We start from the raw sequence: 25,329 nt of genomic DNA, 5'->3' as shown, positions 1-25,329 counted from the left end.
GAATTGTCTATTGACTGTATCACATTGAGGTTTTAGTAGTTTCATATTCATGAAGTTGCCCTGTGAGACCTAAGCATTTCTTAGATAGTTCCCTTCTTTGATGATCAGACTTTAATTTTTTAAGTACAGTTTTTCTATTATGAATATATATATATAGAAAGAGAGCAACCACGTACCTTTTTACTTCACATGCTCTGAATATGTATTTTGTTACTTTACTCTTGACTCCTGTCTGTGGAACCTACCTATAGGTGAAACCATAAATTCTTTTTGATACTGTAGAAACTCAAGTCATTATGCTGGCGCCATGGCTCACTTGGCTAATCCTCCGCCTGCGGCGCCAGCACCCCGGGTTCTAGTCCCAGTCAGAGTGCTGGATTCTGTCCTGGTTGCTCCTCTTGCAGTCCAGCTCTCTGCTGTGGCCCGGGAAGGCAGTGGAGGATGGCCCAAGTGCTTGGGCCCTGCACCCACATGGGAGACTAGGAGGAAGCACCTGGCTCCTGGCTTCAGATCGGCGCAGCACACCGGCCGTAGCGGCCATTTGGGGGGTGAACCAACAGAAGGAAGACCTTTCTCTCTCTCTAACTCTGCCTGTAAAAAAAAAAAAAAAAAAAAAGGAAAAGAAAAAACTCAAGTCATTATAGAATAGGGGCTAACATTCATTCTGCTTTTCTGAGTTTCACTCTTCGGAGACTTGGATACCTGGTAAAAGGTGGTAATCATCTTTGAATCAGGAGTCATTGATTGTGTTGTCATAGATAATGTTTTTTGTTTTTGTTTCTTTAGTTTTCTAGAAGGTTCTGAATAGAACATAGTTTTATGTGCCTCTGAGTTGAAACTGCAGCTAATATTCAGTAGATTATCAGTTATGAGCAATAATGAAACCTGTTGATGTGGAGGCACCTAAGTGGCTCCCCTTTCCAGCACTTTTTCAAGGAGTCCTTAAAAACAGAAGGGAGAAAAATCTTTATTTGACAGCAAAATGATTTTTTTCCTATTATTAAGGATTTAATTGGTTAAGCTTAGAGAAAAATGCTTCTTGGTGTGTATAATTCCTTGTAAAGCTTACTACCATTTGTTTATATGTTAAGAAAAAACCTTACTTGAGGCATTTGGGGAGCCTAAATCTACATTTCTGCTGTTATCTAAAAGTTTAGGCCTTGGGGGAAGGTTATATACAATTAAGTGATAGCAAGGAGATGGTGTGTGTGTGTTTTTTTTAAAAGTTACCATAAATCTTGTCATAAATATTTAAAGGTATCCACTCTCATCAAGTAAATTTAAATATTTCTTGATTATTCCACAATTGACTGTCTGTTCTCTTGTTCATAAGTCATAAAAGTTAACCCGTAGTGAATTACCTGTTTTATTACAGATCAGCCAGTTTGAATACAAATTCTTTGATCCAAAAAAGAATGTATAAAGTTAATAATTAAGACAACTTTATATGAATATTCAAGTTGAACTGGCATGGGCAAAATACAACCAGTATGTAATTTTTCTCTGCATCTTTTGTAAATTTAGAAGTTGAGGGAATAAATATCTGGATCTTACTCTTTCCCTTCTTCTGGTCTTGTTGGTGCTCCTCTTGGTTGTACCTAAGCAGAAGGCAAAGGAGCTCTGGCATGCAGCAGGCTGGAAGGTTTGAAGGGGTTGAACCGAGAAGACCTGCACAAGTGGTAAACAAACATGGTTGGCTCCTGTACTCTCAGAGCTTATAGACTAAAACGGAAGCAAAGACAAAATAATATTTGATGGTTTTTATCAAAGATGTAAAATTTGACGTTTAATTACAAATTGTGAGCACTCTGATGAAACTATTTCAAATTATGTCCATTTTTTAAAAAAAATTTATTTGAAAGGCAGAATGACACAGAGAGAACCTCCATTCACTGATTCACTCCCCAGTGGCCACAATAGCCAGGACTGGGTCAGGGCAAAGCCAGGAGCTGGGAACTCTGCTTCTCCCACTTGGGTGGTAGGTGCCCAAGCAATTGTGCTATTATCAGCTGCCTTTCCATTAGCAGGAAACTGGGTTGGAAGTGGTGGAACCAGGACCACCCAACACTTCAGTATGGGCTCCCAGCATTGCAGGCTGTGGCCTAAAGCTTTGGGCCACAGCACCAGTCCTGAAAACTCCGTTAGCTTTAAAAGCAATATGTATTGACAGCTTATATTGATTATAAGTCAAATGTCATATAACCGTTTTAAAATATTTTATTGTGTTTAGGATTTCAGTGTGAAATCAGTCTAGTAGTAGTATAAATGCAAGAATAGGCCGGCGCTGTGGCTCACTAGGCTAATCCTCTGCCTGCGGCGCTAGCACCCCAGGTTCTAGTTCCGCGGGGCGCCGGATTCCGTCCTGGTTGCCCCTCTTCCAGTCCAGTTCTCTGCTATGGCCAAGGAGTGCAGTGGAGGATGGCCCAAGTCCTTGGGCCCTGCACCCGCATGGGAAACCAGGAGAGTACCTGGCTCCTGGCTTCGGATCAGCGCGATGTGCCGGCCGCAGTACACTGGCTACAGCGGCCATTGGAGGGTGAACCAACGGTAAAGGAGGACCTTTCTGTCTCTCTCTCACTGTCCATTCTGCCTGTCAGAAAATACAACAACAACAACAAAAAACTATAATGAGTACTAGACTGAGTTTACTCCACTAGAGGTCATCATTTAATTTTTATGTCAAAGGACTTAAGTTGAAGAAAAAGCTATTTGATATGATTACCACTAATAGCTATAAAGAAGGCATGACAGTGACGTGACTAGAAACAGACAAGACTTTTAGCATGTCTCTTGCTCTCCCCCCCCCTACCAAAAACATTGTTTTTTTCTTTTTTAAAATATTTTATTTATTTGAGAGGTAGATTTATGGGCAGTGAGAGGAAGAGACAGGTCTTCCTTCCATTGATTCCCTCCCCAGCTGGTCACAACGGCCGGAGCTGTGCCGATCCAAAGCCAGGAGCCAGGAACTTCTTCCTGGTCTCCCACGTGGGTGCAGGGGCCCAAGGACTTGGGCCATGCTCTGCTGCTTTCCCAGACCATAGCAGAGAGCTGGATGGGAAGTGGAGCAACTGGGACTACAACCCATTGCCCATATGGGATGCCGGCACTGCAGGCAGAGGTTTAACTGAGTGAGCCACGGCGCTGGCCCCTAGCCCTGTTTTTGTTTTTGACAGGCAGAGTGGACAGTGAGAGAGAGACAGACAGAAAGGTCTTCCTTTACCATTGGTTCACCCTCCAATGGCCACTGCGGCTGGCGCCCTGCCGGCGCACCGCGCTGATGTGAAGGCAGGAGCCAGGTGCTTCTCCTGGTCTGCCATGGGGTGCAGGGCCCAAGCACTTGGGCCATCCTCCACTGCACTCCCAGGCCACAGCAGAGAGCTGGCCTGGAAGAGGGGCAACCGGGACAGAATCCGGCGCCCCGACCGGGACTAGAACCCGGTGTGCCGGCACCGCAAGGTGGAGGATTAGCCTAGTGAGCCACGGCGCCGGCCCTGGCCCTGTTTTATTCTTAAGAAAAGTAGATATCTAGAAGAAAACGATTAGAGAACAGCCTTAAGATACTTTTAAAAAGGCCGGCGCCGCGGCTCACTAGGCTAATCCTCCGCCTAGCGGCGCCAGCACACCAGGTTCTAGTCCCGGTTGCCCCTCTTCCAGGCCAGCTCTCTGCTGTGGCCTGGGAGTGCAGTGGAGGATGGCCCAGGTGCTTGGGCCCTGCACCCCATGGGAGACCAGGAAAAGCACCTGGCTCCTGGCTCCTGGCTCCTGCCATCGGATCAGCGCGGTGCGCCGGCCGCAGCGCACCGGCTGCGGCAGCCATTGGAGGGTGAACCAACGGCAAAGGAAGACCTTTCTCTCTGTCTCTCTCTCTCACTGTCCACTCTGCCTGTCAAAAAAAAAAATATACTTTTAAAAATGAAGTTAAGACAGTATAGAGTATGTGCTGTTTGGAACTTTGTAGTAAAGCCCCATTTTTCAGTTCCATTAAATTTTTTTTAAAAGATTTATTTATTTGACAGAGTTACATAGAGGAGAGGCAGAGAGAGTGAGAGAGGCCTTCCATCAGATGGTTCCTCCCCAAATGGCTGCTACAGGAGCTGCACAAATCTCCCATGTGGGTGCAGGGGCCCAAGGACTTGGGCCATCTTCTACTGCTTTCCCAGGCCATAGCAGAGGGCTGGATTGGAAGAGGAGCAGCTGGGACTCGAACCGGTGCCCATATGGGATGCCAGTGCGGCAGGCGGAGGATTAACCTGTGCCACGGCGCCAGCCCCAACATTTGGGTTTAATATTGCTGCCTTTTACATACACTTGAAAGCCCAAGGCTTTATACAGACTGAGTATCACTAATTCATAATGCTCTAAAATCTGAAACTTTATAAGCACCAATATTACACTAAAAAAGTTCCAGATCTTAGAGTATTTCAGGTTTTCAGATTAGTGACGCAAAACAAAGTGTCTGCATATATTCCAAACACTTCGGCCCCAACAGTTTTGAGTAGGGGATGGTCAACCTGAATGTGAAATCTGATTGCTTTGTTTTATTTGGTTTGATTTTATTTGAAAGAGCAGCAGAACTTCCATCCCTGATTCACTCTCCAAGTTCCCACAACAGCTACCGCTGGGGCAGACTGAAGCCGGAGCCCAGAACTAAATCTGTCTTCCACCCAGGTGTTAGGGTCCCAAGTACTTTGGCCATCATCTGCTGCCTCTCAGCTTGTGCATTAAGAAGAAAGGTGATCAGAAGTGGAGGAGCTGCGATTTGAACCAGACACCCCAATGTGGGATGTGAACATCCCCACTAGCATCCTAACCATTGTGTCAAATGCCTGCCTGTGGTTTTTATTATCTTTTTAATAAACTTACTTTTGAGTGTTCCCATCCATTGTCAGGGTCAAGTCTTGGAGCCAGGTTCCAATCTGGGTCTCCACATGAGTAGCAGGAACCCCAGTACTTGAGCCACCACCATTTCTCAGGATCTGCATCAGCAAGAACTGGAGTCTAGTGGTGCCGAGCATCAAATCCGGATACTCAAGTAAGGGACATGGGCACCCTAACCAGTACCTTAACTGCTAGGCCAAATACCCCCTCCCTGATTTGTTTTTTAAAGGGAATTTTTTATTATAGAGATAAAACCTAAGTGAAATAATAGAAACCCAGAGTTCACAGTGTCTTTAAAGATTTTTTTTTTTAATCTCCAACAGTACCTAAGACAAGTTTTATTTTTTTCTTTTAAAGATTTATTTATTTGAAATTCAGAGTTACAAAGTGGCAGAGAGAGAGAGAGGTCTTCCATCCACTGGTTCACTCTCCAGATGGCTGGGCCAATCCAAAGCCAGGAGTAAGAGCTTCTTCCAGGTCTCCCATGTGGGTTCAGAGGCCCAAGCACTTGGGCCATCTTCTGCTACTTTCCCAGGCCATAGCAGAGCTGGATCAGAAGTGGAGCAGCCGGAACTCAACTTTACAGGTTTAGCGCAATTATCCTGATGAATTTTTAAATCTATTAATAGATTGTAAATTAGTGCATTTAATTTTAGAAGTGACAGTTACTCTTGTGATTTAGCACATATCTGAATGCTTACTCTGTGCCAGGTTCTAGCTAAGCCCTTTGTGTTCTTTATATTAAGGGAAAAAAAGATTTATTTGAAAGGCAGGGTTAGAAGGAGAGACATTGATCTACCATTTGCTGATTCACTTCCCAGGTGGCCGCAATGACCAAAGCCAAGAGCCAAGAGCTTCATCCAAGTCTCATGTAAATACAGGGGCCCAAGTACTTGGGCTATTTTCTCAGGCACATTAGCAGGGAGCTGGATCTGAAGTGGAGCAGCTGCAACATGAATAGGCATCTGTATGGGATGCCAGTGCAGCAACCCACTGCGCCACAACACGTCTCCAGTGTTATTTCTTCTAACTCTCAGAAAACCTTGTGTGGCAGAAAGTGCTTTCTGTTTTCAGAGGGAAAACATGTGCCCTGGAAAGGCATGGTAACTGCCTACAATCTCTGTTTTTAAGAAGCATAACTGGAATTTAGATGCAAATCTGTAGCCAAGAACCCTGCGTTCCTAATTGAGAGACTGATTCCTGTGTTCCTTGCGAAGAATGAAGAGGCTGTAGGGGATTCATTTTTATAGGAAAAAAAAGGAGCTGCTGGTACCTAAATTTAGAAATAGCAAAACATTTTGCAAAATACTAAATTCAGAAGGAATTATCTTGATACTCCTGCAATTTTCAGCCAAATTTGATTTTGTATCAGATGTGTATTTTTTTAAATAGTGCATACTGTTAGCAAGGCAGGAAACCATTCTGGAGTAGACTCATGGGAAGGTAAATCAAAAAACTCTGGAAAGCAGTTTGTCAAACTATCTCAGAAACCTTAAGGTTTTTTTTTTTTTTTTTCTTTTTTTGACAGGCAGAGTGGACAGTGAGAGAGAGACAGAGAGAAAGGTCTTTTGCCATTGGTTCACCCTCCAATGGCTGCCACAGCCGGCGCGCTGCGGCCGGCGCACCACGCTGATCCGATGGCAGGAGCCAGGTGCTTCTCTTGGTCTCCCATGGGGTGCAGGGCCCAAGCACTTGGGCCATCCTCCACTGTACTCCCTGGCCACAGCAGAGAGCTGGACTGGAAGAGGGGCAACCAGGACAGAATCCGGCGCCCCGACCGGGACTAGAACCCGGTATGCCGGTGCCGCAAGGTGGAGGATTAGCCTATTGAGCCACAGTGCCAGCCACCTTAAGGTTTTCTTTTTCTGTACTTTGACCCACAATTCCGTTTGCAAAGGAAGACATTTAGTCAAAGATTCCTGTCACATTTCTTAATTAAAAATGGAAATAATGATACAGATCTAAAATTAGAATAGTTACTTACAGGAGACACCAGGAGTCACCAAACTTGACCTGTGAAGAGCCAGATATTAAATATTTTGGCCATATAGGCATTCTCCCAACTATTTAACTCTACTGGAAGTAACCACAGACAGCAGGTAAATGAGTGGTCATGGCTGAAAGACTGGACAGAAGGCTGGACTTGCCAAATCCTGGGATATATTGTAATGCTCGTTTTAAAAGAAATACACTGTCTAGGAAAATCTTATAACCAGATTAGTGTCAAAATACATAAAGTATTCCTATAAATTAGTAGAAAGACAGTCTCTTCTAAAAGTGATTCAAGGGGCTGGCGCTGTGGCGTAGTAGGTTAAGCATCAGCTTGCAGTGCTGGTATTCCAAATGGTGCTGGTTTGGGTCCCGGCTGCTCCTCTTCCAATCCAGCTCTCTGCTGATGGCCTAGGAAGGCAGTAGAAGATGGCCCAAGTCCTTGGGCCCCTGCACCTGAAGAAGCTCCTGGCTCCTGGTTCACATTGGCCCAGCTCTAGCAGTTGTGGCCATCTGGGGAGTGAATCAGCAGATGGAAGATTGCCTCTGCCTCTGCCTCTGTAACTCTGCCTTTCAAATAAATAAATCTTAAAAAAAAAAAAAAAAAAAAAAAAGATGCCCACATCCAGAGTCAGGGTGCCTGGTTAAGATCCAGCTCTGCGGCTGGCGCCGCGGCTCACTAGGCTAATCCTCTGCCTTGCGGCGCCGGCACACCGGGTTCTAGTCCCGGTCGGGGCACCGGATTCTGTCCTGGTTGCCCCACTTCCAGGCCAGCTCTCTGCTATGGCCAGGGAGTGCAGTGGAGGATGGCCCAAGTGCTTGGGCCCCGCACCTGCAGGGGAGACCAGGAGAAGCACCTGGCTCCCGGCTTCGGATCAGCGTGGTGTGCCGGCCGCAGCGCTCTGGCCGCAGCGCACCGGCCGCAGCGCTCTGGCCGCGGCGGCCATTGGAGGGTGAACCAATGGTAAAGGAAGACCTTTCTCTCTGTCTCTCACTGTCCACTCTGCCTGTCAAAAAAAAAAAAAAAAAAAAAAAAAAAAAAAAAATCCAGCTCTGCTTCCAATTCCAATTTCCTGCTGATGTGACCCCTGGGAGGGCAGCAGGTGATGACTGGTTTGCCTAGGACCCTGACACTCCTGTAAGAGATCTGGATCGAGTTCTCAGTTCCTGGGTTCAGCCTGGCTCAGCCCAGCTGTTGCAGGCATTTGGGAAGTGGGCCAGAAAATGGAGGATTTGTCTCTATCCCTGTCTCTCTGCCTTTAAAATAAAAACTAAACAAAAATTCAAAAAGGACACTGATTTTTTTTTTTAAAGATTTACTTATTTGAAAGAGTTAAAGAAGGAGAGGCAGAGAGAGGTCTTCCATCTGCTAGTTCACTCCCCAATTGGCTGCAATAGCCAGAGCTGTGCCGATCTGAAGCCAAGGGCCAGGAGCTTCCTCTGGATTTTCCCACACAGGTGCAGGGGCCCAAGGACTTGGGCCATCTTCTACTGCTTTCCTAGGCCATAGCAGAGAGCTGGATTGGACATGGAGCAGCCGGGACTCAAACTGGCACCCATATGGGATGCTGGCACTGCAGGTGGCGGCTTTACCACACTATAGCGCTGGCCCCTGATTTCTTTTAAAATAAAAGGGGCATGTATCTAGTGCAGCAGTTAAGACCCAACTTGGAAAACCCACATACCAGATCGAGGTGCCTGCTTTGGGTTCTGGCTCTTCTATTTCCATTCCAGTTTCCTACTAATGTGCATTCTGATAGGCAGCAGATAATGGTTCAAGTATGGGTCCCTGTGACCCATGTGAGAGGCCTAGATGGAGTTCCAGGCTTTGAGCTTAGGCCTGGCCCTGCTCTGGCTCTTGCGGGCATTTGGGGAGTGAACTAGCAGGTGGAAGATCTCTATCTGTACGCCTTTCAAATAAAATGAGAAATAAAAGATAAGTCCATTTTGGCTCAAAAAATTTTGAAGTCCATGCATATGAAGAGTCTTCCAAACATTTGTTAAAGATGCACATTGTGAATAATCTATGCCTGGAGTTCAATAATTTTGTACCAAAATAAAGATTTTTTACTTCAATTTTCCACAAACTTTTTGAAGTACCTTGTGTGTAGCACTTGCTGACTTTCATACTATGGCAATTTGAAAACTACAAATTCCTGAAATTTTGACAATTAGCTATTGAATGTTGGTATCATACACTGTAACCATTTCCCAACCTCACCCAGAAGAAAAGCTCATTTCTTTGTTTTTGGTTCAATGATAAACAGTTCATTGTTAAGCTGCACAATTGAAAATAGGTTGTGATGGTTGTTGATGCAGGTCCCAGGAGTTAAGAGTGATGGGTATGGAAACCAACAAAAACATTTACTTTTGGGCCACCTCTCAATTTTTTACTCCCCTGGCTCAGATTTTTCCAAGAATGATAGTCCTGGAACAACCTGAATTCTCATTTTTTTAAAAAAAGATTTATGTATTTATTTATTTTAAAGGCAGAGTTACAGAGAGAGAGAAGCAGAGACAAGAGATCTTCCATCTGCTGGTTCACTCCCCAGATGGCCGCAATAACCAGAGCTGTGCCAATCCAAAGGCAGGAGCCAGCTTCTTCGGGGTCTCCCATATGGGTGCAGGGGCCCAAGTACTTGGGCTTTCCACTACTGCTTTCCCAGGTGCATTAGCAGGGAGCTAGATGGGAAGTGGAGCAGCCAGGACTTGAACAGGCACCTATATAGGATGTCTGCCGCGGGTGGCGGCTTGACCCACTACTATACAGCGCCAGCCCCTCTCATCCTCTCAATTCCTCTTCATCCCAAATTTTACCAGCTTGGCTACTTCTGGCTGCTTACTTCAGAATGAGAGGCAGAAGGTGATACCTTTCCCTTAGTTAAGTTTGTAGGTATACTAAGCTCTGTATGTATATGTATGTTGAAGGACAGAAAGACAAAATTATCAGGAGTTGCATTCCTGAAGCACATAGGTCAACTGGTCATTTGGTAAATAGGTCCAGTAGCTCTGTAGGTGACTAACAATCTTAATAAAGCACACATTGAATGTAGACCTCTCAGTAGTACAGTCATCCCTCAATATCCCTCAATATCCACGGGGGATTGGTTCCAGGAGCCAAATCTGGATGCTCAAGTCCCTTATATAAAATGGCTTAGGGGCCGGCGCCGCGGCTCACTAGGCTAATCCTCCGCCTAGCGGCGCCGGCACACCGGGTTCTAGTCCCGGTTGGGGTGCCGGATTCTGTCCCGGTTGCCCCTCTTCCAGGCCAGCCCTCTGCTGTGGCCCGGGAGTGCAGTGGAGGATGGCCCAGGTGCTTGGGCCCTGCACCCCATGGGAGACCAGGAAAAGCACCTGGCTCCTGGCTCCTGCCATCGGATCAGCGCGGTGCGCCGGCCACATCGCGCTGGCCGCGGCAGCCACTGGAGGGTGAACCAACGGCAAAAGGAAGACCTTTCTCTCTGTCTCTCTCTCTCACTGTCCACTCTGCCTGTCAAAAAAAAAAAAATAAATAAAAAAATAAATAAATAAATAAATAAAATAAAATGGCTTAGTATCTGCATGTAACCTATGCACATCCTCCATGCTGTGGTTTAAATGTGTCCCCTAAAGGTTCATATGTTGTAGAAATCATAGGTGTAGAAATCTAGGGAAAGGTGTAACTTTCAGAGGTGGGGCCTAGTGGGAGGTCCTTAAGTCACGGAAGTCACTGATCTCTGAAGGGATTAAGATAATTCTGAGGGGACCCTGGATTCTCATAAACTGAGCTGATTCCAGTGTTGTGGTGCAGCGGATGGAGCCACCGACTGTGATGCTGGCATTCCACATGGGCACCAGTTCATGTTCCAGCTGCTCCACTTCCAATCCAGTTCCCTGCTAATGGCTTGGGAAAAGCAGCAGAAGATGGCCAAAGTGTTTTGGGCCCCTTCCACCCATGTGGGAGACCGGGATGAAGCGCGTGGCTCCTGGCTTCAGCCTGGCCCAGTGCCAGCTATTGTGGCCATCTGGGGAGTGAACCAGCAGATGAAAGATCTCTCTCCCTCTTTCAAAATAAATAAATCTGGCCGGCGCCGCGGCTCACTAGGCTAATCCTCCGCCTAGCGGCGCCGGCACACCGGGTTCTAGTCCCGGTTGGGGTGCCGGATTCTGTCCCGGTTGCCCCTCTTCCAGGCCAGCCCTCTGCTGTGGCCCGGGAGTGCAGTGGAGGATGGCCCAGGTGCTTGGGCCCTGCACCCCATGGGAGACCAGGAAAAGCACCTGGCTCCTGGCTCCTGCCATCGGATCAGCGCGGTGCGCCGGCCACATCGCGCTGGCCGCGGCGGCCATTGGAGGGTGAACCAACGGCAAAGGAAGACCTTTCTCTCTGTCTCTCTCTCTCACTGTCCACTCTGCCTGTCAAAAATAAAAATAAAAAAAAAAAATTAAAAAAAAAAAAAACAAAATAAATAAATCTTAAAATTTTTTAGAGGCCAGCACTGTAGTGTATCAGGTAAAGCTGCTGCCTGCAGTGCCAGCATCTCATATGGGCACCAGTTCGAGTTCTGGCTGCTCCACTTCCGATCCAGCTCTCTACTATAGCCAGGAAAGTCATAGAAGATGGCCCAAGTCCTTGGCAAGGTCCCTACACCTACGTGGGAGACCCAAATGAAGCTCCTGGCTCCTGGCTTCAGATTGGCCAAGCTCCAGCCGTTGTAGCCATTTGGGGAGTGAACCAGCAGATGGAAGATCTCTCTGTCTCTCTACCTCTGCCTCTCTGTAACTCTGCCTTTCCAATAAATAAATAAATAAATCTTATTTTTTAATCACTTTATGTGAAAGGTAGAGAAAGCTAGCGCATTCTTCCATCCATTGATTGACTCCCCAAATGCCTACAATGGCTGAGGCTAGGCCAGGCTGAAGCCAGGAGTCTTGAACTCAATCTAGGTCTTCCACATGAGTGTCAAGGACCCAAGCCTTCAGTCATCATCTGCTACCTCCCAGGGTGCACATTAGTAGGAAGCTAGATCAGAATCCAAACTGACACTCAAACCCAGGGACTCTGATTCAGGATGCAGGCATCTCAAGTGGCAACTTAACCCCTGTGCCAAATGCCTGTTCCTGCCACCCCGCCGCCCCCCCACTTTTTTTTTCTCCCCAGTCTGCAGTTGCTTGAATCCGGGGATGAGAAACCCGAGGGCGTGGAGGACCAACTGTTGCTTTGTGGTAAATACCTCATGATAAACCTGTTGTAATTGGTAACTAGATTAGTTGACCTGGCATAGGGAATTATGCGTATTTATATCAGTGTTAAAATATACTGCATAGTTCAAGTTACTGCTGTGTACAGAAGAGAGCTGATTCTAAGTAAGTAGAAGTTATATTTTTTTCCCTCTAGATTTTGAGACTTATGTAATATATTTGGAAATTTTGCTGACATTTGGATTTTTTTTAAACTTTGTTTGCATTTGAAAGGCAGAGAGAGTAGGGGACAAAGAGAGAGAGAATCTTTCATCTGCTGGTTCACTCCCCCGATGGCCACGATGGCCTGGGCTGGGCCAAGCCAAAGCCAGGAGCCAGGAGCTTCTTCTAGGTCTCTCAGATGAGTGCAGGAGCCCAAGCACTTAGACCATCTTCTGCTGCTTTCCCAGGCCCATTAGCAGGGAGCTGGATTGGAAGTGGAGCAGCTGAGACTAGAACCAGCATCCATATGGAATGCTGGCATAGCAGATAGGGGCTACCTGGCCCTTGTCATCTGGTTGTAGGGGAGACTTGTTTACTCAGGAACATCCTGCTGGAACCCGTATCTTCACTGAAACTGCAAAATCTTATTCCTGATTGGGAAGGCTCCTGCTAGGGGGGGAAAGGCTGACATTTTCACCTGACCATCGATCACAAACAAAAACTGAAGCTTTAGTTTTAGAAGTTCTTGTCACTTGGTTTTTTGTGTTTTATTTGGGTTTCTAGAAATGTTTTCTTATTGTAGAGAGGCTGGATTTCCCCGCACCTGTCTGGGAAGCATTAAGCCACTGAGAGGGCCCCAGAGCGGAAGGCTCAGGGAGAGCCAGCCCGCCACTATGAAGGCTGTCTTAGTGACCTTAGAGGCCTTGCACTGGCTCTCCTCCAGGAACCCACCCCTTCCCTACAACCAGATGACAAGGGCCAATTATTCTGGGATTAGGATAGTGATTTGGAACAAGAGCCAGTAAGGAGCTTTTGTTTCCAGAGCAACAGCTGGTTGGGACCCTACTTTAGTTGAGGTATTGGACAGTTTCTCATCTCTCCTAAGGACAACCCGTCTGATGTGGTTTAACCCTCACCAGGGCCAGAGTAGGAAAAATACTAAATGAACTTATGTCATCCTGTGCTTAAAAAAAAAAAAAAAAAGCATATCAAAGAGGCATAGAAACCATCCTGAAAACACTGCCAAGTTGGAATGACTTGAATAACAAAATAACAACAGTACTGAACTGTAACCCAAAGGAAAATATCCATGAGTCCATTCAAATATCAATAAATGAATAAATAAAGAAATTAGCAGGGAAGGGAGTGACCACTGTTCCTTTCAGAATAACAGCTTAAAGCACAGAAGGAATGTGAGAAATAGAAAATCACCATCGGGGACATCACTAATTGCTGCAGACAGGATCCGCCAATGAGTGGACCGAAATGTGAACAGAAACAAGATATCTGGACAGGCTCAAAGCACCCTTGTTCTCAGAATATGCAGTCATTTCAGAGGGAAACTCAGTCAGTCTGCAGTGGCGAGTCCTGGCAGGCACCCACATGGCCAAGGAGTCAAGGTCAACATCACCATACATACCAACATTTACTTTCTTCCTTAGCCTGAACCCAGGGTGGTTTTGATAGAGAAATCTACTTTAGTAATAACATGTCATTGGATTTTTATTTGGTTTGTAATAGTAAACACCTTTCTGTAACAACTTTAAACAAGATTTATTGGGGCTGGTGCTGTGGCGCAGTGGGTTAACGCCCTAGCCTGAAGCGCCCGCATCCCATATGGGTGCCAGTTCTAGTCCCGGCTGCTCCTCTTCCGATGCAGCTCTCTGCTTTGGCCTGGGATAGCAGTGGAGGATGGCCCCAGTCCTTGGGCCCCTGCACCTGCGTGGGAGACCTGGAGGAGCTCCTGGCTTCAGATTGGTGCAGCTCCAGCCATTGCAGCCATCTGGGGAGTGAACCAGCGGATGGAAGATCTCTCTACCTCTCTCTGTAACTCTGTCTTTCCAATAAATAAAATAAATCTTAAAAAAAGATTTATTTATTTGAAAGGCAGAATGAGAAAGAGTGAGAGAGAGAGAGGAGTGTCTTTCATCTGCTGGGTAGCTTCCAGATGACAGCAACAGCTAAGTTTAGTCCAGGCCACACCTAGAAGCTCAGAACTCCATCTGGGTCTCCCATGTGGGTGTTAGGGACTCACGAACTCGGACTATCTTCTGCTTCATTCCCAAGCACATTAGCAGGGAGCTGGATGGGAAGCTGGGTGGAAGCAACAGACTCAAACCAGTGCCATGATATGGTGTTGGAATCTGTACGACCCTAGACATTTTTAATAGTGTAAACATCTATTACTTCAGAATATTTTTCATAAAAAGTACATAATAGTTCATTCTACATTATTTCTCAGAGTGTCTCTTTAACTTTTGGTAAGAAAACCTAGAGGTTTAAAAGGTCATATTGGGGCCGGCGCCGTGGCTCAATAGGCTAATCCTCCACCTTGCGGCGCCGGCACACCGGGTTCTAGTCCCGGTCGGGGCGCCGGATTCTGTCCTGGTTGCCCCTCTTCCAGGCCAGCTCTCTGCTATGGCCAGGGAGTGCAGTGGAGGATGGCCCTGGTGCTTGGGCCCTGCACCCCATGGGAGACCAGGAAAAGCACCTGGATCCTGGCTCCTGCCATCGGATCAGTGCGGTGCGCCGGCTGCAGCGGCGGCCATTGGAGGGTGAACCAACGGCAAAGGAAGACCTTTCTCTCTCTGTCTGTCTCTCTCACTGTCCACTCTGCCTGTCAAAAAAAAAAAAAAAAAAAAAAAAGTCATATTGGAATACTACTAGATGGCAGTAGAAATTAACTATATTCACAGCCCAGGAATTCAGTACTCTTAATGCTTCATTTTGAACATGGAAAAATAGAGCAAAAAAATCTAAAATTCTATGTATTCCCATATGTAAAGTAGAGCAGATAAATGGGATAGTTAAAATTTATAGACACGGGGTGGGGGTGAGGGGGCTGGCATTGTGGCATAGCAGGGAAAGCTACTGCCTGCAATGCCAGCATCCCATTTGGGCACCATTCTGTCCCAGCTGCTCCACTTATGACCCAGTTCCCTGTTATGGTCTGGGAAAAGCAGCAGAAGATGGCCCAAGTGTTTGGGCCCCTGCCACCCACATGGGAGGCCAGGAAGAAGGCTCCTGGCTTCGGCCTGGCCCAGCCTCAGCTGTTGCTGCCTGCTTATTGACACCCAGCTCGTACCCACCCTTGGTAATGTGAGCAGCAACAAACCTGAAGTGCAGATGGACTAGATATGATGACTACACTACCTGAAAGATTTCAGCACTAGCATCTAAGTCTCGGGGGAAGATAGCCCCTTCCAGGAGGCACAGACACTCCAGTGTCCAGCAGTAAACTCTTACGGAGGCATGCTCTTAACCGACAGAGAAGTCTTCCATACCTGAGTCACATCATTGTCTTTATTTTTTATTTTTTTATTTTTATTTTTTTGACAGGCAGAGTGGACAGTGAGAGAGAGAGAGACAGAGAGAAAGGTCTTCCTTTTTTTGCCGTTGGTTCACCCTCCAATGGCCGCCGCGGCTGGCGCGCTGCAGCCGGCGCACCGCGCTGATCCAATGGCAGGAGCCAGGTACTTCTCCTGGTCTCCCATGGGGTGCTTTATTTTTAAGAGACATTCAGAGGAGTAAATTACTCTTGCCAAATTCTTGCTTTTCACTATCTTTTCAGCGTAACAAAGTAACTTCCACATTTAGACTGCGGTAGACCCGGAAAAAAAATGTTTCCAAGGTTTAGTATTGGGAATAGGGATAAACAGCACAAGTGAGCAATTCACAGCTTTATAATACCTATGACAAAAGCTGAAAGCATTGTTCTTTAGCTATCACGGGGCCACGATTATATAAATATCAACATCTTTACTTGACAATAAAACAAAAGCAAGACAATAAAAGCAAACAAACATCTCCAGCAACTTTTGCTGCATTAGGTATCCATCCACATCATGCCATTGTACTGCAGGAGGAGGAACACACACCAGCTTCTTTTTGGTACCTTGATGTGTTTTAGCAAAAGTTAGGGACAAAATACTGTCTTATACATGACAACTAGAGTTAAAATAGCACATTTCCTAGGAATGCTTTATCACCTGACCTTGCAGATTGTCATTGTTGACTCCAAATTAGGTTCTAAAAAAATGAGTGCTTACCTTGTGACCAGTGCTATATTAGGTTCACAGTAAGTGTGAGAATTTAAAAATTACCATTTTGACTGAAGTCTGCAGGGGAAACAGATGGCTTTACCAGATGTTCTGATCCAGGGACAGCCTGCAAGCAAAATGCCTCTTCTTGCCACTCCTGATTTGTATGTAATTCTAGCTTTCCATTAGCACCAGAGCCAAATAATCAAGTATTATTAATTAACAACAAATATTTATTAAGAACCTAATATAAGCCTAGACTGTTGGTCCCAGGGGATGAAAGAGAGCAGTGTTTCCTGTCCTCACTGTATTTATAGTTTACTGGTGAAGGCCAGTGAAAAGCTAAGCATGACAACTGCCACAGACAATAGCAACTTCCCTAATTTCTAGTAACTTTTAGAACTCTAGTGATTTCCAAACGTGGAATTCCTCCTTCTCTATCCCTATCACTCTTTTTTTTTTTTTTTTTTTTTTTTTTTTGACAGGCAGAGTGGATAGTGAGAGAGAGAGACAGAGAGAAAGGTCTTCCTTTTACCGTTGGTTCACCCTCCAATGGCCGCCACGGCTGGCACTCTGTGACTGGCGCACCGCGCTGATCCGAAGCCAGGAGCCAGGTGCCTCTCCTGGTCTCCCATGGGGTGCAGGGCCCAAGCACCTGGGCCATCCTCCACTGCACTCCCTGGCCACAGCAGAGAGCTGGCCCTGAAGAGGGGCAACTGGGACAGAATCCGGCGCTCTGACCGGGACTAGAACCCGGTGTGCCGGCGCCGCTAGGTGGAGGATTAACCTATTGAGCCGCGGTGCCGGCCCCCTATCACTCTTTAAATAAATAAATAAATCTTTATAAAAATGACTAATATTCTCTATATTTGCCAGTTCTTCTGTATCTTCCCAGAAATTCTGTTCATATTTATATTTGGTACTTTGCTACATTTTGTGTAAAAAATACACACAAAAACACACATACTATTCCTTGCTCCTCTTCTTAACATTCCTTAGCGATCCTTTCTTAACATCCCTCAGAGCTGGCGCCGCGGCTCAATAGGCTAATCCTCTGCCTTGCGATGCCGGCACACCAGGTTCTAGTCCCGGTTGGGGTGCTGGATTCTGTCCCAGTTGCCCCTCTTCCAGGCCAGCTCTCTGCTGTGGCCAGGGAGTGCAGTGGAGGATGGCCCAAGTCCTTGGGCCCTGCACCCCATGGGAGACCAGGAGAAGCACCTGGCTCCTGCCTTCGGATCAGTGCGGTGCGCTGGCCGCTGCGCGCCAGCCAAGGCGGCCATTGGAGGGTGAACCAACGGCAAAAAAAGGAAGACCTTTCTCTCTGTCTCTCTCTCTCACTGTCCACTCTGCCTGTCAAAAATATTAAAACAACAACAACAAAAAAAATCCCTCAGAGCATCCCTCATCAGAATATCTGAAATCTGAATTATAGAGCATGTCAAATTCTGGATTTTTGGTTTAGGGATGCTCAACTGGTAAGGTCTATGCAAATATCCCCAAATCCTAAGAACTCCAAAACCTGAAACACTTCTGGCTTCAAGCATTTTGGATAAGAGATTCTCAATGTATAATTTTGCAATGGTAAATATTTCACTATATGAATAGACCTCAACTGATTTAACCAGTTCCAAATTGATTAGCGTTTAAGTTGTCTTCTACGTTTTTGTATCACAACACTATTATCTTGCACATATTTCACATGTGTAGGAACATATCTTTAAGATATATTCTTGGAAATGAAATTGCAAGGTCAAAGGTATTTTTGTATTGCTTGGTAGATATTGACATACTGTCTTCTATAGACATTGATCAACTTTATAGTCTCATACATGGTGCCTGTTCCCCATCCTTACCAAAACTGTTAATTGAAAAAATAGTGGGGCCAGTGCTGTGGTGTAGAGGATAAAGTCACCGTCTGCAGTGCCAGCATCCGATATGGACACCGGTTTGAGCCCCAGCTGCTCCACTTCCGATCCAGCTCTCTGCTATGGCCTGGGAGAGCAGTGAAAGATGGCCCAAGTCCTTAGGCCCCTGCATCCACGTGGAAGACCCAGAAGAAGCTCCTGGATCCTGCCTTCAGATCGGCACTACTCTGGCCATTGTGGCCATCTAGGAGTTCATGAACCAGCAGATTGAAGACCTCTCTCTCTTTCACTCTCTGCTCTGCCTCTCTGTAACTGCCTTTCAAATAAATAAATAAATCTTTCTTAAAAAAACAAATGTTGCGAGTATTATCAAGTAGTTCAATTTGCATTTATCTTTATTATCAATGAGGTCAAATATCTCATGTTTAAAGAGTCATCCCATTTCTGTACATTGTCCATTCTCTATTGGATTGTTGGTATTATTTGACTTGTGGGAGCTTTTCATATATCCAGGAAATTCTCATTCATATTGCGTGCAGTATACTGCAGAAAAGTGATGTTTGGACCAGAAGAAGCTATCCTGGTATCTAAGACAACTACCCATCTGGCTAAGGATGGAGTGGAAATTGAGCCTGGGCCTTTGAGGACACTGATAAATTCCTTGGCCTGCCTACCAGGAGAGCTCTTGGATGCCTTGACATTAGGGTAATTCAATGTCGTTATTCATTAAGGCACTGTTGGGTTTCCAGTAGCTGCAAGTATCTATTTGAGAGGCAGGCATTTAGAGCTCCCATCTGCTGCTCAATTCTCTAAATGCCTGCAATAGCCAAAGCTGGAGCTGGGAACGCAATACAGGTCTTTCATGTGAGTGGCAAGAATCCAATTACTTCAGCCTTCATGGCTGCCTTCCAGGGTCTGCGTTAGCAGGAAGCCGGAGTGAGGAATTGGAGCCAGGTCAAACTCAGGTACTCTGATGTGGGACACAGGTGTTTCAAACAGCAACTTAACTGCTAGGCCAAACACCTGCCCTAAAAGCATTCTTAACTGGCACAAATGATATGAACCTGATAGTCTGGAAACAGTCAAGCAAAACAGTTTTATTACTACTGCATTCATGGAATTATCATAAGCTACTTTTTAGGAATTATCTTCTAGACTCTTTAGACAAAATCTCACAAACAATTTAAAATGATATAATTTATTTTAATATAATGATACATATGTGTACACATATACTATTTTAAAAATAAGCTCGTAAATTATAATCATTATAAAACATAAATCAGCCCTAATTTAATATTATTAAAGTAGAAGAGCATGTATATAAATCAGTCTAACATCGTTGCACTTGCCCTTCAGAGTTAGAATACATAAAAGATTTAGACCATTGTATTTTATTTCAGTTTTCATGTTATCATCAAGTATAAATACCCTTAGGAATGTGCCAACTTATAATTTACATCCATATAACCAAAATCTCTTAACAGTTATTAAAGTACCATTAAATCACCTAAAATGAGTAATCTAAAAAAATACTAGCCTAAATTAAAACCCTGAGGAATTAAAATCTTACACAACAGTTTTGGTTAAGTGCAATTTCATGTATGTACTACTTTATTTAAGGTCATATTTGGTAAGGCGTAGTAAAAATAAAATCTACATAAGTAACAATCTAATTCTATATTTAATTTCTTGCTACAAAGGTGTTTTGTTTCCCTAAAAAGTAGTTTTTGCTTGTCATTCTGGACCTCTTCACCCATATGCTGGCTTATTTTCTATATTTACAGTAGTTAAAATTTGTGCACTAATTGGAGATACCTTTACAATGGTTCTTCAGCCAAAATGCACCCCAAGAACTACATGGTAGAAAGCTCATGTCCATGCTCTACCATGGCCTGCACAAACTGCTTGAAGACTCGATCCATGTAAGTGGATTGTCTTGGCCAGATTCCTTCCAGAAAACCAATATGGCCTCCGTAAGACGTGAGGACCAAAGCAACGTTAGGGTTTTGCTTAGCAGTTTCTATTGGAATAGCTTGAGGAAGATAAGGGGTGGCAGTAAGAGGAAGGAGAGAGAGAGAAAAAAACACAGTTACCATTTTTGTTAGGAAAATGAAAACCAATATAAATAAAAAACATCATTAAACGAATATACTCATAAGTAATCAGCATGGCTAAATGGGATGAATCTATTTATATCCACCATCATATCTTTTTTTTTTTTTTAAGATTTATTTATTTATTTGAAAGAGTTACAGAGACGGTGAGGCAAAGGCAGAGACAGAGGTTGGATTTCCATCTGCTAGTTCATTCCCCAGATGGCCACAACAGCCAGGGCTGGGCCAGGCCAAAGCCAGGAGCCAGGAACTTCTTCTGGATCTCCCACATGAGTGCTTGGGCCATCTTCTGCTGCTTTCTCAGGCACATTAGCAGGGAGCTGGATCGGAAGTGGAGCAGTTGGGACTTGAATCGGCACTGACAAGGGATGTTGGCAATGCAGGCAACAGCGCCACAACGCAGGCTCCAACCATCATATTTTTAAAAGAAATAGATTTTTTAAATTGACACATAAAATTACACAAATTAGGAGAGGGCATTTTGTGTGTTTAAGATGAGCTTGGGACACCTGTATCCATATCAGAGAGCCTGAGGCTGAGTCCCAACCCTTCTTCCAATTCAGCTTCCTAATAATGCACATCCTGGTAGGCAGCAAGTGATGACAAGTACATGGATCCCTGCTACCCACTTGAGAGTCCCAGACGGAGTCCCTGGCTTCAGGCTTCAGGCTAAGCCAACCCTGGCTGTTGCAGGCATCTGGGGAATGAATCAGCACACGAGAGTTTTCATTCTCTCTGTCTCTGCCTCTCTCAATCTCTCTTTTGCTCTCTGCCTTTTAAATAAGTAAAATAATTTAAAAATAAAATTAAAAAATAAGTATATGCTCAGAAACAAAGTAAAAATTAAAAAGAATTGCACAAATTTATGAGGTTCACTATCTGTGTTATAACTGTTTATGGTCATGTACTGGAACCTCATTTTTAGAAGAATTAATCTAAGCTTTAATCACAACACAGAAGTATAAGCTAAGTCTTGTTTGAAGAAATTAAAGTAAGATAACTGAAGGCATGTTAAATACTGTGTTGTGTCCACAGCTTTCCCACTTATATGTTTTTACAGGGAAACCAACTAATATTAGCATCTTTGTGAGAGTTAAAAATCCATTATGTACAATTTTGATTTACTGGACATGAAATCAGATTCCTGAGGCCAATTGGAGGCTGTATTAGGGATTCAAAAATCATAGTTTTTTTTTTTTTTTTTTTTTTTTACAGGCAGAGTGGACAGTGAGAGAGACAGAGAGCAGAGAGAAAGGTCTTCCTTTGCCGTTGGTTCACCCTCCAATGGCCGCTGCGGCCGGCGCACCGCGCTGATCCGAAACCAGGAGCCAGGTGCTTCTCCTGGTCTCCCATGGGGTGCAGGGCCCAAGCACCTGGGCCATCCTCCACTGCACTCCCTGGCCACAGCAGAGAGCTGGCCTGGAAGAGGGGCAACTGGGACAGAATCCGGTGTCCCGACCGGGACTAGAACCTGGTGTGCCGGCGCCGCAAGGCGGTGGATTAGCCTAATGAGCCACGGCACCGGCATCAAAAATCATAGTTTTTTTAAAAAATATTTACTTATTTGTCTGAAAGGCAGAGTTATATACAGAGAGAAGGATACAGAGAGTGAGAGAGAGCTCTTCCATCTGCTGGTGAACTCCTCAAGTGGCCACAATGACTGGGGCTGGGCTGCACCAGGCCAAAAGCAAGAGCCTCTTCTGGGTCTCCTCAGTGGGTATAGGGGCCCAAGGACTTGGGTCGTCCTCTACTCCTTTCCCAGGAACATTAGCAGGGAGCTAGATTGGAAGTGGAGAAGCCAGGACATGAACCGGAACTTATATGGGATTCTGGCACTGCAAGCCTTGACTTAACCAGCTACACTACAGCACTGGCCCATAAATGTGATTTTTGTAGTAAAAACATTTTAGATAGTTAAAGGAATAAACTTCTCCCAAATGATAGCAGTGCTTATTTTTGGTCCCTGAAACATGAGTGCTTATATTTTTCCTTTTCGGAATTTATAGTCAAGAGAAAAAACTTTACTTAGAAAATGTACTGGCTCTATTTGATATAATTAATTCACCAGTAAGGACTGTCTTTTCACAGCCTTACAAAAGTCTTTTTGTATATATTTTATAGGACATGAATTAAAGTTGCTTCATTGTTTTCTCCTTTGTTTACAGGTCAGTGAAAATATCAGACTTAAGATCTTTAATGGATCACAACCTGGTATGAGATTTGATTTCAGACACTGCAAGTCTTATCTCCCTCATTCAAATAACGTGGTTGATGCATAATTAGATCTTCGCATCCTGAGATGAGTTTTAGGGGTAAATGAGCTACCTAAAGGTGAGATCTCCCTAACCCCACGGCCTTCCAAGGAGAGATAGGACATTAACTCACTATCCGAGAGCTGGGCCCTTTCCAAGGTGGTGCGCTGCTGGACACGAGTCGCCTGTTCTCAGACAACTTGCCAAATTGGACCCCTTACATGCTGAGAGACCCTAGAGCAAGGCACTGCAAGCCGAACTCTTACCCAAGAGAGGCCCGGAATGCACACCTGTCCTAAGGCTGCATAGCTCCCATCTTGGGATTGGGCAGGGAACTTGAGGAGGAGGAGGTGGTGGTAGCGGTGCGGGAACACACATGGATGGCTTTTTGCTTTGCTTTTTCGCCATACACAGAGTGCCCGACTCACTTCTAATGGAGTTATTTAAGAGCCCCGATTTCACACTCGGGATACACTAGGAGATTTCCAACACTGAGAGTTACAGTCGCAGCAGAAGAACAAAAGGCGGTGTGACATTTGAGTCATGTGAAAGCGGCAGCCTGCCTGTTCTCAGGCTGCAGACAATTGTCCACTATCTCGGCGTGGCGTGACTATTTTAAGAGCTTGGGAAAGGACAGGAAGTAACGAGTCTCAACGTCAAGTGGGTCAGGTTAGGTGCTGGGAAGTTTCCGTTGGTAGAAGAGTGGGTGACATATAGAACTGGATGGGGGAATAGTAGACTTAATCCAGTGAAAACATGCTGCACGATCAACAGGGAACAGCTGCCACTGAAGTTCACAGTCGCATCTTCTCATCTGTGGTCAAATGCCAGAAGTTCCCACTATTTAAAAATTACCTGTGGTTAATCATCAACCACACCATAAAATGGGTTTCCTAGAGAAATGATGGGTGATTTAAAAGTATATATACCTCAGGGATTTTCTTTCTTTTTTTTTTTTTTTTTTTTTTTTGACAGGCAGAGTGGACAGTGAGAGAGAGAGACAGAGAGAAAGGTCTTCCTTTGCCGTTGGTTCAACCTCCAATGGCCGCCGCGGAGGCGCGCTGCGGCCGGCGCACCGCGCTGATCCGGTGGCAGGAGCCAGGAGCCAGGTGCTTTTCCTGGTCTCCCATGGGGTGCAGGGCCCAAGCACCTGGGCCATCCTCCACTGCACTCCCTGGCCACAGCAGAGAGCTGGCCTGGAAGAGGGGCAACCGGGACAGAATCCGGGGCCCCGACCGGGACTAGAACCCGGTGTGCCGGCGCCGACCTCAGGGATTTTCTAACATTTTTACAGTAAGTTTTTCAAATGAGGTCCTTGGGGAAGTGTTTTTTTTTTTTTTTTTTTTTTTTTTTTTTTTTTTAATATTTAAGGGGAAAGTAAGGAGAAGTTTTAAAAATTACTTTGTAAAATTTCATTAGAAAAATATTAGAGGTCAACTCTACCTACCCTTAACTTAGTGTGATTGGGGCCGGTGCTGTGGCATAGGGGATAAAGCCCTGCCTACGGCACTGGCATCCCATTGGGCGCCTGTTCTAGTCCCGGCTGCTCCACTTCTGATCCAGCTCTCTGTTAATGTGCCTTGGAAAGCAGAGGGAGATGGCCCAAGTTCTTGGGTCCCCTGTACCCATGGGGGAGACCAGGAGAAGCTTCTGGCTCCTGGGCTTTGGTCTGGCCCAGCCCCAGCCCCAGCCCCAGCTCCAGCTGTTGCAACCATCTGGGGAGTGAACCAGCAGATGGAAGATCTCCTTCTCTCTGCCTCTGCCTCTCTGTAACTCTGAATTTCAAATAAATAAGTAATCTTGAAAAAAAGAAAACATCCTTGTCTCCTTAGACGGAAAACTTTGGGAAAAAAAAGTTAGTGTGATTACTTCAAATCCTCTTATTTATAGCTTCAATGTATGAACATATACACATGTATTTTGTTATTAAATTCCACATTTCTAAAAAGTTTTTACAAAATTACAAAAAATTTGGGGCCGGTGCTGTGGCACAGCAAGTTAACGCCCTGGCCTGAAGCACCGGCATCCCATATGGGCACCGGTTCAAAACCCAGCTGCTCCACTTCCGATCCAGCTCTCTGCTGTGGCCTGGGAGAGCAGTGGAAGATGGCCCAAGTCCTTGGGCCCTTGCACCCATGTAGGAGACCCAGAGGAGGCTCCTGGCTCCTGGCTTCAGATCCGCACAGTTCCGGCTGTTGTGGCCAATTGGGGAATGAACCATTGGATGGAAGACCTCTCTCTCGCTCTGCCTCTCCTCTCTCTGTGTAACTCTGACTTTCAAATAAATAAATAAATAAATAAATTTTTAAAAAGAAAAAGATAATCCTTAAAAAATAATTACAAAAAATTTAAAAATTGTATTATCTGTTTATTTTATTTGAGAGGGAGAAAGAAAGAGACACAGACAGAATCACCTTCTATCTGCTGGTTCACTCCCCAAATGCCCAGGAGTCAAAAACTCAATATAGGTCTCCTACAAGGGGGCAGGAACCCAACTATTTGAACCTTCACCTCATACCTTAGCAGGAAGCTGGAAATGAGAGCAGAGCCAGGACTTGAACCCAGGTACTCTAGTATGCGATACAGGCATCACAGGCTACTATTTTTTTTTTTTTAAGATTTATTTATTTATTTGAGAGGCAGAGCTAGAGAGAGAGGGACAAACAAAGAGAGAGGTCTTCCATCTGCTGGCTTACTCCCCAGATGGCTGTAATGGCCAGAGCTGGGCCAATCTGAAGCCAGAAGCCAGAAGCCAGAAGCCAGAAGCTTTCTCTGGATCTCCCATGCAGGTGCAAGGGCCCAGGCACCT

At 45.3% G+C, this 25,329-nt stretch overlaps 1 protein-coding gene across 1 annotated transcript in view; it reads right to left on the bottom strand.

Annotated features, from left to right (window-relative positions):
* Positions 1-19,333: 19,333 nt before the first annotated feature.
* Positions 19,334-25,329, bottom strand: part of ABHD3 (abhydrolase domain containing 3, phospholipase) — a 58,855-nt gene continuing 52,859 nt past the window's right edge. Inside the window, exon 9 of the mRNA XM_051852073.2 lies at positions 19,334-20,186. Within this exon, the coding sequence (XP_051708033.1) occupies positions 20,008-20,186 (179 nt within the window). The 3' untranslated portion in view covers positions 19,334-20,007. The remainder of the gene's footprint in view (positions 20,187-25,329) is intronic.

Source organism: Oryctolagus cuniculus, chromosome 10, assembly GCF_964237555.1.
Source record: "Oryctolagus cuniculus chromosome 10, mOryCun1.1, whole genome shotgun sequence".
Classification (NCBI taxonomy): Eukaryota; Metazoa; Chordata; class Mammalia; order Lagomorpha; family Leporidae; genus Oryctolagus; species Oryctolagus cuniculus.
The sequence above is the reverse complement of the archived record's forward strand: the minus strand, read 5'-3'. Positions and strand labels throughout refer to the sequence as shown.